Source organism: Penicillium subrubescens (assembly GCF_028828155.1).
Source record: "Penicillium subrubescens strain IBT 31985 chromosome Unknown utg000003l_segment0_segment0, whole genome shotgun sequence".
NCBI lineage: Eukaryota > Fungi > Ascomycota > Eurotiomycetes > Eurotiales > Aspergillaceae > Penicillium > Penicillium subrubescens.
This window is the reverse complement of record NW_026643153.1, coordinates 1,138,300-1,154,514: the sequence shown is the minus strand read 5'-3', so window position 1 is coordinate 1,154,514 and position 16,215 is coordinate 1,138,300. Positions and strand designations below refer to the sequence as shown.

At 49.9% G+C, this 16,215-nt stretch overlaps 8 protein-coding genes across 8 annotated transcripts; 3 read left to right on the top strand and 5 right to left on the bottom strand.

Annotated features, from left to right (window-relative positions):
- Positions 1–1,512: 1,512 nt before the first annotated feature.
- N7473_004462 (uncharacterized protein) lies at positions 1,513–3,364 on the bottom strand (the record flags this gene model as incomplete). The annotated part of the gene is made up of 4 exons (XM_057150402.1): positions 1,513–1,770; positions 2,065–2,403; positions 2,521–3,072; positions 3,191–3,364. The coding sequence occupies 4 exons, from the start codon at positions 3,362–3,364 to the stop codon at positions 1,513–1,515; spliced, it is 1,323 nt and encodes a 440-aa protein (XP_057010512.1).
- A 1,164-nt stretch (positions 3,365–4,528) lies between these two features.
- N7473_004461 (Zn(II)2Cys6 transcription factor domain-containing protein) lies at positions 4,529–6,092 on the bottom strand. Its single transcript, XM_057150401.1, has 3 exons — positions 5,758–6,092; positions 5,219–5,693; positions 4,529–5,163 (listed from the first exon to the last, which is right to left on the bottom strand). Exons 1-3 carry the CDS (start codon positions 5,958–5,960, stop codon positions 4,630–4,632), a joined length of 1,212 nt encoding a protein of 403 aa, XP_057010511.1. The 5' UTR covers positions 5,961–6,092; the 3' UTR covers positions 4,529–4,629.
- A 342-nt stretch (positions 6,093–6,434) lies between these two features.
- Positions 6,435–7,391, top strand: N7473_004460 (SDR family oxidoreductase; the record flags this gene model as incomplete). The annotated part of the gene is made up of 1 exon (XM_057150400.1): positions 6,435–7,391. The coding sequence occupies one exon, from the start codon at positions 6,435–6,437 to the stop codon at positions 7,389–7,391; it is 957 nt and encodes a 318-aa protein (XP_057010510.1).
- A 1,082-nt stretch (positions 7,392–8,473) lies between these two features.
- Positions 8,474–9,576, top strand: N7473_004459 (short-chain dehydrogenase; the record flags this gene model as incomplete). Its single annotated transcript, XM_057150399.1, has 3 exons — positions 8,474–8,549; positions 8,630–9,388; positions 9,485–9,576. The coding sequence occupies 3 exons, from the start codon at positions 8,474–8,476 to the stop codon at positions 9,574–9,576; spliced, it is 927 nt and encodes a 308-aa protein (XP_057010509.1).
- Positions 9,577–10,684: 1,108 nt separating this feature from the next.
- Positions 10,685–11,871, bottom strand: N7473_004458 (zinc-binding alcohol dehydrogenase family protein; the record flags this gene model as incomplete). Its single annotated transcript, XM_057150398.1, has 3 exons — positions 10,685–11,397; positions 11,450–11,567; positions 11,617–11,871. 3 exons carry the CDS (start codon positions 11,869–11,871, stop codon positions 10,685–10,687), a joined length of 1,086 nt encoding a protein of 361 aa, XP_057010508.1.
- Positions 11,872–12,065: 194 nt separating this feature from the next.
- N7473_004457 (GFA family protein) lies at positions 12,066–12,889 on the top strand (the record flags this gene model as incomplete). Its single annotated transcript, XM_057150397.1, has 2 exons — positions 12,066–12,371; positions 12,440–12,889. 2 exons carry the CDS (start codon positions 12,066–12,068, stop codon positions 12,887–12,889), a joined length of 756 nt encoding a protein of 251 aa, XP_057010507.1.
- Positions 12,890–13,323: 434 nt separating this feature from the next.
- Positions 13,324–14,637, bottom strand: N7473_004456 (uncharacterized protein; the record flags this gene model as incomplete). Its single annotated transcript, XM_057150396.1, has 1 exon — positions 13,324–14,637. One exon carries the CDS (start codon positions 14,635–14,637, stop codon positions 13,324–13,326), a length of 1,314 nt encoding a protein of 437 aa, XP_057010506.1.
- Positions 14,638–15,348: 711 nt separating this feature from the next.
- On the bottom strand, positions 15,349–15,808 carry N7473_004455 (uncharacterized protein; the record flags this gene model as incomplete). The annotated part of the gene is made up of 4 exons (XM_057150395.1): positions 15,349–15,391; positions 15,453–15,470; positions 15,528–15,662; positions 15,702–15,808. The coding sequence occupies 4 exons, from the start codon at positions 15,806–15,808 to the stop codon at positions 15,349–15,351; spliced, it is 303 nt and encodes a 100-aa protein (XP_057010505.1).
- Between the last annotated feature and the right edge of the window lie 407 nt (positions 15,809–16,215).

Here is a 16,215-nt window from a genome sequence, read left to right as displayed (position 1 = left end):
TGTTTGGCTTTTGAATTATTGCCAGGACTGCGTGTCGGAAGGATTTCGGATAGTAGCCGGTTCGAAGGCATCCCTGGTAAAGCGTGAAGATTCTGTCCTTAATCAAGGGCCATACCACCTTGAATATACAGGTAGGCAGCTCGTCTGCCCCAGGGGTCGTATTTCCTGCTTATAGGATTGATTTCTCTACATAGGCCACGGTTTTATCAGGGAATGGCAGTAAGCAAGATAGGACTGCTGGAGTGTCTAGCGGGATATCTCCGGCCTCCGCCGTGTTTTGAAGTAGGTTCCGGGATAGGATATCTCGCTTTTCTTGCATGTTCACCGCTAGGGGGTTGTCAGGCCTTAAGGGATCCTTGAGTAGGGGACTGCGGTAGGAGCCGGTTAACTTATGCCATTTAGCCATATCGAAGACTTCCTTGGTCTCGGTCACTGCGCTGATCTTATCTCGCCAGTACTGTACTTAGACTCGTCGAGTTATTCGCCGGAAGTCCTTCTGTATGCAAAGTCCTGCCCGGTAGTCTTGTAGTGCCTTCTGCCATATAGTGTTCCACCATCGTTGGCCTCCTCCTTAGGGGACTGACTTATTTGCAGAGGCTGTGTATACGCTATAGATTGCTGAAGTGATCTCATTTGCAAGGCAGTCTAGTTCATCTTTAGTCTCTGCCAAGCTCCTGACGTTCGCTAAGTTGGAAGCGAGAAGTGTAAGGAAGCGGGTGTGGTCCAGTGTGTCGAACCTTAGCCTTTACGGGGCCTCCAGAGGTCCCTGTTTCCAAGGCAGACGCGTGAGGAGTGGGCGATGATCAGAGGTTGCGTCAAGATGATATGCAACCTTAGTACTAGCTCCAAGGAGGCTTGGGGAGCTTGAGACAAAGGTCAGGTCCAGCACATTACCTCTATCGTGCGTGGGGGTGTCGATCTCAGAAGTAAACCGTAGTCCGCGCTCGTCGAGCCATTCTGTAAATGCGCCTGCGAAGGTAGTGGGAGGGCGCCGGAGAGAGGGCTGCCACCTGCTATGTAGCAGGTTGAAGTCACCAGCAAGTAGGGTAGGCTATATAAAGTAAGATTCAGGCAAGCAAGTAAGGGCTCTTGCTGCTTCCCCTACCCGGATTGCAGCGATTAGGGCATTATATATGTTGAATACCAGGACAGATCGCCTTGGACATGTGGAGATCTGGAGGAGTAGAAGGTCGGAGAGGGTCTCCTAGCTTAATGTATCAGGTCGGAGCTAGGAGGCACGGATGCCGCATTTTCGGCGGACGTAGGTAAGGACTCAAGGGGTGCCACTTATTTCCCACGAATCAGTTGGAGAGAAGCACTCATAAGACGGGTGTCTTTTCGTGATCTTTCGAGTGAGGTCTTTGTAAATATAGGGCTCCTGTATAAGAACGATGTCGATATGATTGGAGTGTGCCTAGGAGAGGGCAATTTCGTGGGCTTCTAGAATGCGGCCAACATTCAGCTGGAGTATAGAGATAGACTCCTTCTTTAGGCGGTTTCGGTAAATCATAGTTATTCGTGCATTAGGACGTCGAGGCTGTTTTGTGGCTTAGGACTTGCGAAGCGGACAGCCCTAGTTGTGACTGGGGGAGAGTCTAGAGGCGCCTGGGGCGGCGGGGTAGCCGTACGGAAGGGGAAGGGTGAGGCGTGGCTATTCGAGGCTAAATCTTGTTCCTGGGAAGGCTCGGGGGCTTGCGTGCAGCACTGTCTCTCTACGCGTGCCTTGGCAAGCTCTAGGGAGCCAGTCTTACGGATCTCAGCTTGCTGGGCCTTTGTGCATCGAGTGCCGGTCTTGCTAGGCCGGAGGAGGCATTGCTCGTAGTCCGCCGGATGAGGGCCGTGGCAGTGTAGGCACCTTAGAGGGCAGGTATAGGGAGATTAGGTACTGCATCTGTTGCTATGGCCCTTCTCAGTGTGCTGTGTGGAGCCACAAAGTCGGCACCTAGGCTAGCGAGCGCAGGATCTAGCGTTATGCCACTTCCAGCACCGGTTGCACTGTACAACCTTTGTCTTTCTAACCAGCGGCTGAGCGTTGGTAATCATCCCGAATAAGGAGAGACGTACAGGAAGGTTAGCCTTGCTATCCTCCGGGAAGTTGATAAACCAGCTGGATGAGATGGTGTCCGTGTTAGCGGCACTTATGGCGGTCTCTGCGATAGAGACTGGGATAAGGCCAGTCATCTCGGTGATCTCCGAAGACAAGATTTCAGGGTTGACAGGGATCATGGAGTATTGGCTACCAGTAAGTCGGCCAACCTTCCTGGGTACATTGGTTACTCGATAGGAGATCCAGCGGGAGCTCCGTTCAATTTGGCAGTCTTTGAAGAAGGCGCTTATAGCTTCCTTCTGGGCCTCTAGGGCTGGGAGGGTATCTGTGGAGGCGGGCAGAAGAGCGAATCCAGTCTTGATTGCTTAGACGCCTTTGAGAAGCTTTCCATTAGTGTCTAAATGGGATCGTAGGCTAGTATATATCGCAAATGCATCCATGCTCTTGGCAAGGTGGTGCGCCGGGAGGCGTACAAAGAGACGGTTATCGGGAGATGGCAGCTTGGTAGCAAGTCTATCAGTCTTCCAAGCACTGTTGGCTTGTTTTGCCGCGACATTCTTAGCCGGGGGACTTTGGGTGACAGACGCGTACGTGGACTGGGCAAGACCGGAGGGGGGACGGGAAGGGGGAGGGGACGGGGGAAGGGGAGTAGGGGCAAGGGCAGGGGCAGGAGTGATGGGGGTTTTGGTCAAAGGCACGCCGCTGATGTAGGCATTGAAGTGTTGTTGGGCTACGTTAGCCAGGTCGTTGCTAAGGGCAGCGAGCGCTCCGAGTTGGTGAGGTGTGAGGCTGGTATTCTGGCGCCGGTGGTTGTCAAGGAAGGCTGCTATAGGGCTGAAGATTTTCTGGCTTTCTAGAGCTCTAGCAGTGGCTGCAGTGGTTGTCTCCTGCAGTGTGGCCTGCAGAGGGCCAACAGGTTGGTTATCACGTCTTGCCATGTTGTTGGCGCGTCTAGGCGCGTCGCGTTGCGTGGTAGGGGCCGGGCAGGTGTCCGGCAGCGGGCGGATGGGAAGCAGTCCCTTATCCTAGGCTGGACGCCGGGAGCGAGAGCCTGGTCTGAATATTCGATAGAATTGGGGCCTTCCTAGATGAGAAGGCTCGATCGTCTTTTTGACTGAAGCTATTGATGCTGTTGCCGCGTACTGTCAATTTGAGGAGGGTATCACGTGCCGTTTGCCACAAAATAAACGGGTTGAAAGCCATCCGGCCGAGCGCGATTGTGTCGATGATAACAAGCCGGAAGGCGAAGTGGCCGACGTCCAAACTAAATCGGCAAGCCCACTCGAAAAGGCTATTCGATCTATCATAGAAGACCATCGACCGTTATTTTGTTTCATTTGTGTGGGACAGCAAAACCTAGCTCTCAAGAAGCGTATACAGCAATTCTCATCGCATGGAGATGTTTCGAAGCATATCAAGCGAAAGCATCTACAAAACCTCGCATCGAGCACTGTTATTGCTTGCAATGTTTGCAATAAAGAGTTTGCAGAAGTCATGCACTTTCAGCGTCATGCTAATGATTCTCACTCGACTGTGACCGGACCTCTATGGTGCGCAGTCTCTAAGTGATGACTCGCTATGTTATTTTTTGTGCATAGAGTTTATTAGATCCTTGAATTCAAATAACTAGATGACCTCATTGGCCTTCATACGACCTGTTTCGAATGTACCAATGTAGCAGTAGCAGCAGCAGGAGGAAGATCTAGCCACATATACTTATTTCGAACCTTAGCGCGCTTCTACGATGTTCAGCGTCGAAGAGAGAACTGGTTCTCTCTTTTCTCAGAGAGTTGACTTAGATTATCCAGATGACGTCATTGGTTATAATTTTGGCAACATGTTTTAAATGTACTGAAGCATCAGACAACGTGCTGCGGCAAAGAGTGAACCGACTGTATCTTTTTTGTTGAACTACCTGCTTTGCTGGCGAGGGCCAGGGTGGAGCCAGATGTTATGGCACCAATCCGTGTCAGGCTTAGTGCCGCAGTCCATCTCCACCTTGACGCCTCAGTACCGCTGCCGCCCATGAGAATCACTTTCTCCCTTCGCCCAGGATAGCTGGTGGTTAGTGATGGTGGTTAGTGATGGTAGGTGCGATCGACAGACATCGATTAGTGTTGAGATGAGATCCACGCAATCCTCGCCCTCGCTGCTTCCCGTATTACGACCAGCGGCTGCCCTTTCCCGGCACGGTGGTGGCCTGCCTGTCCCTAGCATGCTCAGACACTGGCTGTACTTTGGGATATGCGCGGGACAACGTCGTCACAGTAGATCCGGTAATCTAGAGATTGAAATAGGTGCCGATGATTCCCTCCCTCGTGGGGACGAGGCTTTCTTTCAACCTTCACAGATCGCAGGATATATGAATAGTAATCTACGACAATCCCTCACAGGTGTCTAGAATATGTCATGTAGTATGGCCGGACAGAGCCTATCCAACGGAAACGGCATCAAGAGCACTTGTGGTTTCAGTAGAACTAAGCTATATGAGTCTCTGTAGTGGCGCATGGTTCAAGACCTGAGGCGACAGAACCATCAGAACTGTTGCGGGCAACTCGAAATGAAAAGGTCAATTTGTCTAGTTACACACCAAAGAATCCTAATACATCTGCAAAATTGGAAATCCACTTTGCCTGAAAGTCGTCGCCCAAGGAAACCGTATCCTCTCTCTTCGCATTAGCTTCCCATTCGTGTCGTTCAACAGAATTCCACAGGGAGTCGTTGCTTGGCAGTGGGAATTGAAGCTCACCAGCAGGCAGTAAAGGGCGGTCTTTCGGATTTTCGCTGCTCAGTTTCGCACAGAGCTTATACAGCGCTATATTGAATCGCTTGATCTCCTCGACCCCCACCCAGACAAATCCGGGCAGGTCAGATTGCTTATACTTGGCAAGTATGTTCGGATAGAAGAACATGCCCAGTCTTCGACAGCTTCGAACAAGCGATTTGAGTAATGTTAGATCCGCTGCGGAAATAGACGCTTTCAGGTCGAGGTTGACAGCTTTCTCGCTTTTAACGAGAACAGAAAAAATAACATGTAATAGGATAGCCTGGTATGTCGCTATTGGCCAGAAGCAGGTGCTACATGCGCCCTCTACTTCTGAGGCATCCCATTTCTCCTATAGTTTGAACGTTAGCAAATCGAGTTTATCCTAGATTCCTGATTCGACGTACCCTCTGATCTCGAATAGCAAAATCAAGATTACCGTGAAGTTCCACCGCCGCAGACTGCGTAGACCGTTCTCCCGATGTCCACATGCCTAGAGCCACTATTGATTGTAGAAGTAGTGGGGTTTCCTGGTGTACATCGAATGTTGCTTTATGGATAAAAGGCCAAAAGGGGTGGAATACCTCAAAATAACAATGGGCAAACTGCTTCCTCTTCTCCAGATAGTATGTTTGTGACTCTTTCGGGTTTGGAGATGATGAACGTGGGATCAAGGAGCTAGGATGTTGTTCTTGTTCTTCTGCAATACTAGCATCCATGTCTTGAAAAGAACAGTAAACATTGCGACGAACGCACTCCCCACATGGAACGCCCCCTTCGCACCGACTCTTGCTTGCATGGCAACTTGCACAAGCTCGGCGCGCGCGATTGAGAGGCTCTGTGATTTTGTGCTGTTTTTGAACATGGCGCCGAAGAGTATCACTAATTCCACCATTCTCTGGTCAGGATTGATTTTGAGTAAGGGCAAGTGTAACTATGCAGATACCTTCGTTTAAACTGGCGTCCACAGGAGGAACAAACAAAGTCCTGCTGCGGAGCGTGATTTGATTCTTCATGGCGCTTTAGATGCTCCTTGCGTCGGTACCGAGCATTGCAGCCAGGAAATCGGCACCGGAACGCGTCGTGTGCGAAAGAGTCCGAGGGACTCGGAGGGAAATGGAATTCGATTTCGCTCCCAAACCCTTCCATCGGTAAACATGGCTCTCACAATCAGCGTTTCGAAAGTGATGAGACCTCGCTGAGCTCCGCGGGTGTTCGGATCGACAAAGTAACTTCACCGGCATCCCACCCGGTCTCCCACCCGGTCTCCCACCGCTTCCGATAAGACACACTTTGAGGCGCTTCAACTCAAAAAGGCTATCGATATTCAAAGAATGTGAGTCGCAGTCAGATTATAGATATAGCAAATGCCTCGGCGAACTTGCAGAAATGTTGCAAAGGGCACAGTCTCGAGTGATGCCGAATGGGCGGCGTGGGCAGGCGTGGGAGGCAATTAGTAATTCTGCCCGTACATTGACTCTTATCCTGTGTTAGGATTCCTGATTATTCCCATTATTAAACGATGATTTACTGAGGCAAAGTCCCGGTATAAATACCTCGGAAATCACATCCCCTCGCCGCGGATCATTTGGCTTCCAATCTAGCTCAGTGGCCCTCGGAACCATGACTCCTTCCATACTTATCGTTGGCGCCACCGGTAATACTGGCCGAGCTGTCGCCCAAACACTGCCAACGTTGCTTCAATCCAGCAGCTCTTTGTCCGGGCACCGCGTCATTGCTCTCACTCGCTCCTCGAGCAGTCCGGTAGCACGCGAGCTTGCTAAACTGCCCGGAGTTGAAGTTATCGAGCAGAACTGGGCTGAGATCACCGCCGACTGGCTCCGCGAACATCAAGTTGTCAGAGCGTTCATTGCATCACACATCGAGCCCAGCCAATTCGCCGAAGAGTCGACCTTCCACCTCAACGCTCTCTACGGTGGCGTGAAGTATGTTGTGCGCATCTCAACTACGGCTGCAAATGTCCGCCCGGACTGTCCCGCCTACTATCCACGCCAGCACTGGGCTATTGAGAGTCTCCTCGGCTCACCCGAGTTCGACAGCTTGCAGTGGACCTCCCTTCAGCCGAACGTCTTCTCGCCGCTCATCATGTCCCCTGCTGTGGATTTCATCAAAAAGTTCCGTGAGACTGGAGAGCAGGATACACTTCGGTTGCCGCTGTCAAAGGACGCACCCGTCGGCATTATCGATCCCGACGAGATTGGTGTTATTGCAGCTCATCTCTTGTCTCTGGACGACACTTCCGCATATAACAAGGCCAAATACGTTCTGAATGGACCCGAGGATATAACTGGGATGCAGATTGTTGCAATGGTTGAGCAGCACATTGGTACGCCCGTCAAGGATGTTAGTTACAAGGACGTCTCGTTCATCGACATGGTGTACGAGTACAAGTATGCAGCAACCAAGGAATCGAAGAACGTCATCTACTCAATCAAGCGGGCTCCCGAGGCATCGTGGGAAGGCAAATGCTCGGCTTCTACGGCCAGCCCGGGGGTCTTGGGGCTTGCTGCTCCAGGGCGTACGCCTGGGGGTACGCTGAAGGCCTTATTGGAGGGCTAATGGAATTATATGTTGACAATAGTGCTCTATAAGAATGAAACAAATTGCTTGTATTGGAGAATCATGATATCTATTTGCTTGTAGTCGTAAGAGATCGACAGTTGTGTACGCCTACCCGAAAGGAAGCAGTCAGGAAGCTATCTGAAGCTTGGAATCTCTAGAGATCTCTAAGAGAGAATAAGAAGACAGGGGAGACAAAGATCTCTTATAGGCCAGTAGGACAAACGGCGCCAGGCCTGCTAAACAGGAGTCTACAGAAGGGGAATCTCCATCTCCATCAGAAGGTATCCGTTCCATCCAGATATTTGCCGTTTAGTATGGGACTGCGAGTTTCGTGCTTGTTTACTTTCTGCGGTAGCGTCACGGTTGAAGTAAGTGACCAAATCAAAATATTCCCTTCCACGAGGCCCTCCATGGGATTTGCCGCCCGTATTTGAAACTATGCTTTTGCGTTTAAGCTTGTCTTTTGTCCCAGGGGGTAGTCAGGAAAGAGACTCGGATACGGAGATACTATTGATGAAGTCTGGTCGATGCATCATACAGGATGCCTATATTCTCTGGTCGACAATCTCTAAGTGTGAGTAGGAGGCCTGTCAAATAGCCAGCAAGTTAACGAATTGATTCCCAAACTAATTCGGTATCCCACCGGCCTCCCATCGGCCACCCGTCGGTCTCCCACCATCGGCACTCCACTCAGCCGTGTTGGGATAATACTTTCTTTAGCTTTTATGTGGGGCGTTGATGAGCAATCGAGGAGTTCGAACCCTAGCACAAGTTCGGAGCCGGACAGATTCGGGGTCCGACAGGAATAGCAATTGGAAATGCAGGTATATCAAGAAACCCGCAAATTTGGCGCTGTATTGGTTATTGATCGGGCAACAGCCATGTAGTGTTTGGAAATGTAATTGTCACTGGGTTGCTTCGTAATAGTTATTGAGCCAAATGAAGGAGCAGAACACGTATAAATAACTCGAAGGAGGTCCTGAGTGACCGGTTGACACTCACTGCTATTTTACGGATAGCTGATACCTTTTCCCGTTCGCCTTGGTTGTGTTGTACTACTACCTCCTACAGTCTTGAAAATGACTGCTTTCAATTTCTCGACCACTGGGTCTGAAGTAGTCGCTGCGTTGGCAGATCGAGTCACTGGGAAGACATGTAAGTAGCCCTTCCGTCCTGGCAACAACCGGATTTCCGTTATAGTGGGCAATGGAAACGATGTGCTGCTCGATTCCAAGTTGCTGAGAAGCCATTAGTTGTGATTACTGGAGCCAGTCACGGAGGACTTGGAGCCCACACAGCCCTCTGCCTAGCAGCTGCCAATCCTGCGGAGATCATTCTTCTTGGGCGCTCCGAGGAGAAAGTCTCCCCAGTTATGAAAGAGATCAGCAGTATCAGCCCCTCGACCATTGTTCGATTTATCAAAATCGACCTCTTGTCCTGCGCATCAGTGCGCGCCGCGGCAGCGGAGATCAATGCGTCTGTCTCTAAGATCGACGTCCTCGTCAATAACGCAGGCATTATGGGTGTCAAATTTTCTCTCACTCCTGAGAACGTGGAAAGCCAGCTGGGTGCAAACCATATTGGTCATTTCCTGCTCACCAACCTCCTTGTTCCAAAGCTTGAAGCTTCTGGTGGTGGCGCTCGGATCGTGAATGTAGCCAGTGCTATGTACCAGCTCAGTCCAGTCATGTTTGACAACTACAACTTCTCCGACGGAAAGACCTACAACGCTTGGGAAGCTTACGGCCAGTCCAAGACAGCGAACATTTTGTTTGCCGTTGCATTGGCCGAGAAACTGGAGAAGAAGGGAATCAAGTCCTATTCCTTGCATCCGGGAGTGATACACACAAAGGGTCTGTCCGAAGTGGATCAAGAAGCGTGGCCAATTGTGGGAGCTTTGTTTGAAAGCAAGAAGCTGGAGATGCCGAAGGAAAAGACCATCGGGCAAGGCTGCGCAACTACTCTTGCTGCGGCCCTGGACCCCGCCCTGGGCGGTAAGTACACGAATCTTGGCAGTAGTCAGTAGTGGGAAACGGGCTGACAAGTTCATGCAGATCACTCAGGGTCTTTTTTGAATGACTGCAATCCAGAAAATGTTTTGGACTACGCCTCTGACGTCGTCAATGCAAACAAGTTGTGGAATCTCAGTGAGGCAATTGTCGGGGAAGAATTCTGTTACTGAAATGTCTCTGCGGTTCTGCTTGCAGATGACCTCCAGACGTGTTTTCGAATACATATGTCTTGATGGAAGCATTCACTAACCTGCCTTTGCGTTCTCGATAGCTAGAATTGATAAGTCGTATTGATTTGGAACACATTCTTGAATTCTCTCCTCTTTTTGGGCAATAGCGATGTAGAACTACGATCAGTCGCTGACGGCGACCAAATAATTACTGGTAGCACCCTCCGAGACATGATTATTTGCCTGGTACACGGTGGACCGTTTATTGTATACCTAGGGAGGGATCCGACAGCCACCATTCCCTGCGGAAGAACTCCAAGAATTGGTAAGTTCTTCTAGGTCTATTGATCAATCTGACACAGCTTCTTCTGCGAGGCAGAATTCCGCTGAAGCGCAGTGTCATTACTTGAGGAGAAACAATCCCCCAATTCAGGGGGGGGTTTAAAAGCACGTAAAGTATGAAGTATTCTATGCAAGATGGAGGACGCGGTCGCCCGACGAAGAGGCTCTTTCGGGCCGGGTTATGAAGATGCAATCTGCCACAAAGAATTCCCAGCGAGCGGGATTCGGAAATAAATTTTTAATTCAGCTAGCTGATCTTTAAACGTAACTTTGCTGGATCCGAGCTTCCGGTCAACCCTCAACCAAGGCTTCTAGTGAAGAAAATATGTTCTTGGTATACCTAGCTCCTAGTGGAACTTATGTGCAGCAAGGTCTTGACTGCGCGGTCAGATACAGCAATAGACGTACGAAACAGTTCCGTCATTCTAGTGACTTCTTAGTGTATTGGTGGGAAGACTGAGACATGAGATGCGGTGACGACGCTGATTTGGCAGATATTTTTAGGATTAACGTGTGTGGTTTGAGTAGCTCACTCTTGCCATTGGCTAGCCGTCAACAATAGCATTGCGTACATCAAGGATACGAGGTTGGCCCAGTAACTAGGTCTCATAGCTGTATTTCCCCACGGTGAAAGAGTATTTTTATTGCGATTGTTACTACGTGGTATAGAGATCAATATCGACGACTAACGGAAACTCAGTTTGCTAAATGGCAAAGGCCTGCAATCTGTGCCCAATGAAGAGCCTCGTGATAATTGAAAATTTGTTCAGATCTGAGCAGAACCAGCACTAAATAAGCCCTGGGTATCCGAAATGCGGAAAATGTACTTGGTAGCGCTTGCTTTTCCAGCCTTCAAGTCCTTCAAGGCTTCCTCAACACCGTCGAGGCCTCGCGGCCTAATCTCGAAAGGATGACCAGAAAACCTGCCATTCTGCAATGCTCTCGTAAAATACCGAGAGAAAATAAATCCGAGTTCCTCATAGTCGCCAAAACCAGGCTGCTTGTGCACTGACCCGACAGAAGTGATCGATTTGATAGCAGGCGAGATGTCCAGGTCGTTGGGCAATACAAAATCGACCTGTCCGCCTGCGGTGACCGACTGCTTCAAGACCTCTGCGCTTTGCGTAATGATAACGGCATCAAGCGCGTGCCGCACAGAAGAATGTCCAGCTTTTTCAAGACTGTCTCTTATCGCCTTGGTCGTTGCTGCTACTCCTTCACGGTAGTCTATCACTGCGTCTCCTTTGCTTTGATCTAGAAGGCCCCGTACATAACGAGATCCCTTCCCTGCTATAGCAATAATGGGATGGATGTTACTGTTGCACGCCAATTTAATTGCGTATGAGCCAACAGCCGTGCTTGCGCCGTAAACGATGAACGGGGTTGGTTTTGCTGCAGGTGTCCATGGCGGTGGGAATCGAAGGTGCGCGTACAAGGACACAGCAGCAGTCAAGGCAGCGAGAGGGATTGTTGCGGCTTCTGTGAAGCATTATTAGCTAAGAGCCGTATGGAATCTATTGTTTTGTCGCACCTTCAAATGAGGTGTGCTTGGGCAGATGGAAAGTTGTATGGCTCCACGCAAGTGCGTACTCCGCATAGGAGCCGCCAGGCGTACACATTTCGTGGAACGCCGCAACACGATCACCTCGCTTGATAAGAAGTTAGCTCAGACCAACATAGCTAGCTAGGAAGGCCCACTTTGAATTCAACCACCCTAGAGCCGACCTTTTCAACCACACCGGCAATGTCGTCCCCTTGGTTCACTCCCTTCTTGGCCTCAACCAATATGTCGAGACTGTTGTTCCCAGAAGCTGCAAGCTCTGGGACCTTCCAGTCCTTCGGATTCGACCCAGACACCACCACTTTGATAAGAACCTGGTCATCATTTGGCTCGGGAATCGGGCTCTCGACAATCTTTACGGTCGGCCCTGCCAGATTGATAACCTCCTTCATGTTCTTCAATCTGAATTTTCGACACTGAGAGGTAAGCTGCACTAATAGTCCCAGGGTAAAGCCGAAGGCAGACTTTCATTATAAGCATGCACATTTTGCCTTCCCGCTATTGATATTTAATGGCTTATAAAGCCCCTTCTTCATTCAACAGGTTTCATGGAGATTTACCCCACCATCATACATTGAATTGCGTCATGAACGGCATAATCAATGATAAGCGAAGTGTCAGTGGTGGGAGACCGGTGGGAGAGTGGGAGAGCGGGAAAGTGGGAGTCCGGTGGGAGCCGGGACGCTGGTTAATCTCCCATTATAGGGCAAAGCAAAAGTCTTCTCTCAAGTTTACGACAGAGTACCCTTTCTCGCTCGAAAAGGCCCAATCATGGCTACTGCGAGACGATTCTAAGCCTTACATACCTGTCGCCGGTTGCGCAGATGATGGCTGGTCAAAAGAAGGCGAGGCGACTGCCACATGCTACTGTGGTGCGGTACAGTTGGCCTTTGTAAGTACTCCCAAACGTCCCATACACTCCGTCTAGTATATCCCGTTAATATGACGGACAATGTTCAGCCAACACAAGGCCCCGGCCTAATTGACACTTTCACCTGCCATTGCGTTGACTGCAAAAAAATCACTGCATCCATGTTCGCCACTAATTTCATCGTGGCAGACACACACCTACAGCATCTACGTGGCAAAGAAACCATCAAGACATTTAGCCAGTCGAAAACCATAGCCTCCGGCAAGGCAATGACCAATTTTTTCTGTTCGATTTGTGGCTCACTCATGTACCGCATCGGTGAAGTGATGCCGGGCCATAGTATCCTGCGTACCGGAACGGTGGATGATATCACCCTGCATGGAACGAAATTGAAGCCCCGGTTTGAGCTATATATCAAGGACCATGTGCAATGGCTTTGTGGTGTAAGTGATGTGGAACAGGTCAAGGGATCGGCTTATACCCCAAGGGGTCCTGATCCTTCTGAACTTGAAGAAAGTGAATGGGGCTCTGAGAAATAATTGGCCAATGACGCAAGCCGGCTCATGACCAGGCTAGGACTAGGACCACCGTTATAGGACGGGTCCTGTACAAAGAGGGGTTTCATATGACGTAGACCCTCTTGTGTGGCATTTCCTCTTCGGTCGGGCCTCCCAAGACTAATTTCCTCTCAAGAGGATTCTCTCAGGAGGATTACCCTCTCAGAATAAAGGTTTTATTCCGGGGTTCCCAAGTACCCTAACTTCCTAAGAAGATCTACCCGAAACAATATTTCTTTCCACGTCTTTCTACGACGAAGACTACAAGAATCCCTGCATAGTTCAAAGATAGACACAAGATGTGCTGCTCATTTCATCAAATCTTCCAAGAGCTTTCTCTCGGGGCGGCATCGCTCATATCTCTAATGGCCTCTTGTTCCGGGCTACATAGTACCCACGTCAGCTTAAAAAGGTCCTCATGATATTCTCTGCGTCACAGAACGACCAGGCGTTTCCTCTTCTATCCTATCCAGAGCTTGAGAGGCCATTGTTAGAAGTAGCCTCTCCTGGGTGAGCCGGCCTGCAGCGACAAGTTCCCGCTCTTCATGCTCGGAAATCATGAATATGGAATTTTCGCCATCGACGGTGGCCGCCCGGAAACATTGCGCTGGCCTGAGATGTTGAAGATATGCATCGTACAGTGAATAACCTTTCCGTAAATACTTTCGCGCAAGTCGCTCTAGCGGCGACGGGTCTGACGGGTCTACGAGGAGACGATCGGACTGCCTCCATTGTTCTCGTTCAAGAGCCAAGAACTGAATCTCGACAGGCCCTTGCTGTGGTTGAGACGAGTCCGCTTCTCCAGCCCTGGATTCATCGGTGGAAGAGGCGTGAGTAGAGAGCGTTCTGACAACGTCCCGGGAAATCGGTCTTATCTGATCCGGGTTCTTCACTGTGAGTTCTGGCTGTCCTTCACGGCGGGAAACTGGCGATAGATCGTGACTGGTGACGTTTGGAGCAGAACTTGGGTGCTCGATGTCCGCGTGCACTGGTGCCGCTGGCTCGTTATCAGAGGCCGGTGCTAGTGAATTTTGTCTATCCTCAAATTGAGGCGAATCCCCTGGAGGCAGTTGCCCTTGGTTGGACAGACCGAGCTCTTCATTAAGCCGCTCACGCTCCAGTTCCTGTTCCAATCGTTCCTGCTCTTCCTGAGCTCTCCGTAAATGGGCAAGGTATGCATCCAACCCTGGCTGCCCAGGATGGCCACTGATATTTGACGAATGGTCTGCCTCAGACTCTGGGGACGCCGGCGGGAGTGCATTATTAACCCTGACCTGATCATCGTGAGCATCTTGTGGATCTGGCGCCACGGTCAAGGATCCTCCGCCCGGGTCTTGCTCAGGTGTATTTGCTTCAAAGGAGATTCTCGTACAATTACTGGTGGTATCTGCATCTCTAGGGCCAGTACTGTAATGAGAACCATATGGAGAAGCCATCGCTGAATCGATCGGAGCTGTCTCGATATTTGATTCCGGAAGAGAAATATTTTCATCGCGAGGACTGCTTTGATCTAACATATCCTGATCCTGGGTTTCCGTGTTTGGTAAGTTCCGCTCCATAGGTTCTTGTCCCCTCTCGGTCGTGCGGTGTGAAGTAAGCCCGCGTATCTGAACCTTACACCTTCGCCGTCGTCTCAAATGGTCCCGTGACATGCTTTGTCGCACTCCACTCAGTCCCTGCGGCTCCTCTTGTCTGTCTTGAGTCGGCACGCTTGATGGTGCTGTATGCATGGTTTGCACATGACTATTAGATGGTTCAGCGCCACTTCCAATCGTGGTCTAGCCTTCTCTCTCGACTGACTCGAAAACTCAATTAGGTCTGTTCCCACCGAGTCGCTAAGGTTCAGTGGTTCTCACAAAGTTCGACACTATATGAGCTATGCACTGTCTAAATGAGCGTGAACAAAGGTCTAGATTCTCCACCTGTGCAGTATTTCAAATACTTTCACATTTCGGCGATTTGTAATCATGATCGGCCGGGATCTACGGTCCCGCGAAGTTTAATGGTATGCCGTTTCTCCAATGGTGGTGCATTTTTCGCCTTTCTCCAGGTACCTCAATGAGTCCTGTCCCTGCTATGCCAGGGTTTACGTTCTAGATGCAGCGCAAGAACTTGCCATGTTGTTTTAGACCAGCTTGGAGAACGCCATGCAAAGCACGCCAATCCGCATAAGACGATGTTCTTTGACTAGTCTGTTCAAATGTATGATATTACTCTATAATCACAAAATAGCGATAATGATTTTGTAGTCAGATCACATCGGTGCAGGAAGACTTTTTAGGATTGGAAAGACCTCGCTCATCGCCTTGAAATCCGTCTGCGCTCTGTTTGACGATTTTCCGGCGGAACCTGCTGCCCAACTTGGGAGGCCAAGCTGATTTTCGCCTCCATAATAGCCAGTCTACCGAGGATGTAGGCCAAATCGGTGCGGACAACTTCACTTAATTCACATTTTCTTGGTTGTTCATGGAATCTTCCACATTCCTGTGGCAAAGATTAGCCCGCAGTCGCTCCAGATGATGAGATGCACCCAGATTCAGCTTACTTCATTCGCACACCTAGCCTTGTCAAAAAGCAAATTTAGCTTGAGAAGTTCAGAGACAGCGAGTGTAGTACTCACTCTGCGACGCATTCCAGGGCTATCATGTCGCGATCTCTTAGCAGGTCTGTCTGTTCTTCAATCTTTTCCGCCGTTTGAGTAGTCGGAAACAACGCAGGGTCAATCTGGTCTTCGTAGCTATGACCAATACTGTCGCTGTGCACGTTAGGTCCATCACTCTCCGAGAGAACTGACTACTGCTCCTCGGTCTCAAACGAGGACAGGCTCAACGCACATTGTAGTTGTCTTCGGAAGTCGGGCCGTCGAGAGGAATACCCGGTAGACTTTCGAACAGATCCCATGTCGGTGTCTAGTGTCGCATAAGGGGCCGTGTGGTTTGTGTTCTCTTTCGTTCACATAACAATCATTATATATATTTTGGACTGGACTACGGTCTTTTGTCTTTTTTTGTTTTTAATTTACAGCTTTCGCCATTTGAATCGTAGCCAACGTACTCAGCTATGCATTTCCATACTTTCCAATCCCGGTGTCGAATATCGAAATCAGTTTCAGACGATCTGAAGTATCCCTCAAGTCAACGTTGATGGCCCCACAAACTCAGATTGCACCCTATCTTATTGGACAGTAACCCCATTGTATCCACAAGGAACAGAGCATGCATGAATCAGGCAAAGTTGTACGGAGTACCTATTCAAAAACTCTGTGTTTCACCGTTGAGGCGTGGAACCATCAACATGACAAATGAATC

Bases quoted from the DNA above. Each gene is read 5' to 3' on its own strand.
- N7473_004461 (XM_057150401.1), bottom strand. From the start codon at position 5,960: ATGGAAGGGTTTGGGAGCGAAATCGAATTCCATTTCCCTCCGAGTCCC. The intron at 5,694-5,757 runs GTATCTGCATAG...TGGTGGAATTAG, and splicing joins GGACGCCAGTTTAAACGAAG to TGATACTCTTCGGCGCCATG. The intron at 5,164-5,218 runs GTACGTCGAATC...TTCAAACTATAG, and splicing joins TTGCTATTCGAGATCAGAGG to GAGAAATGGGATGCCTCAGA.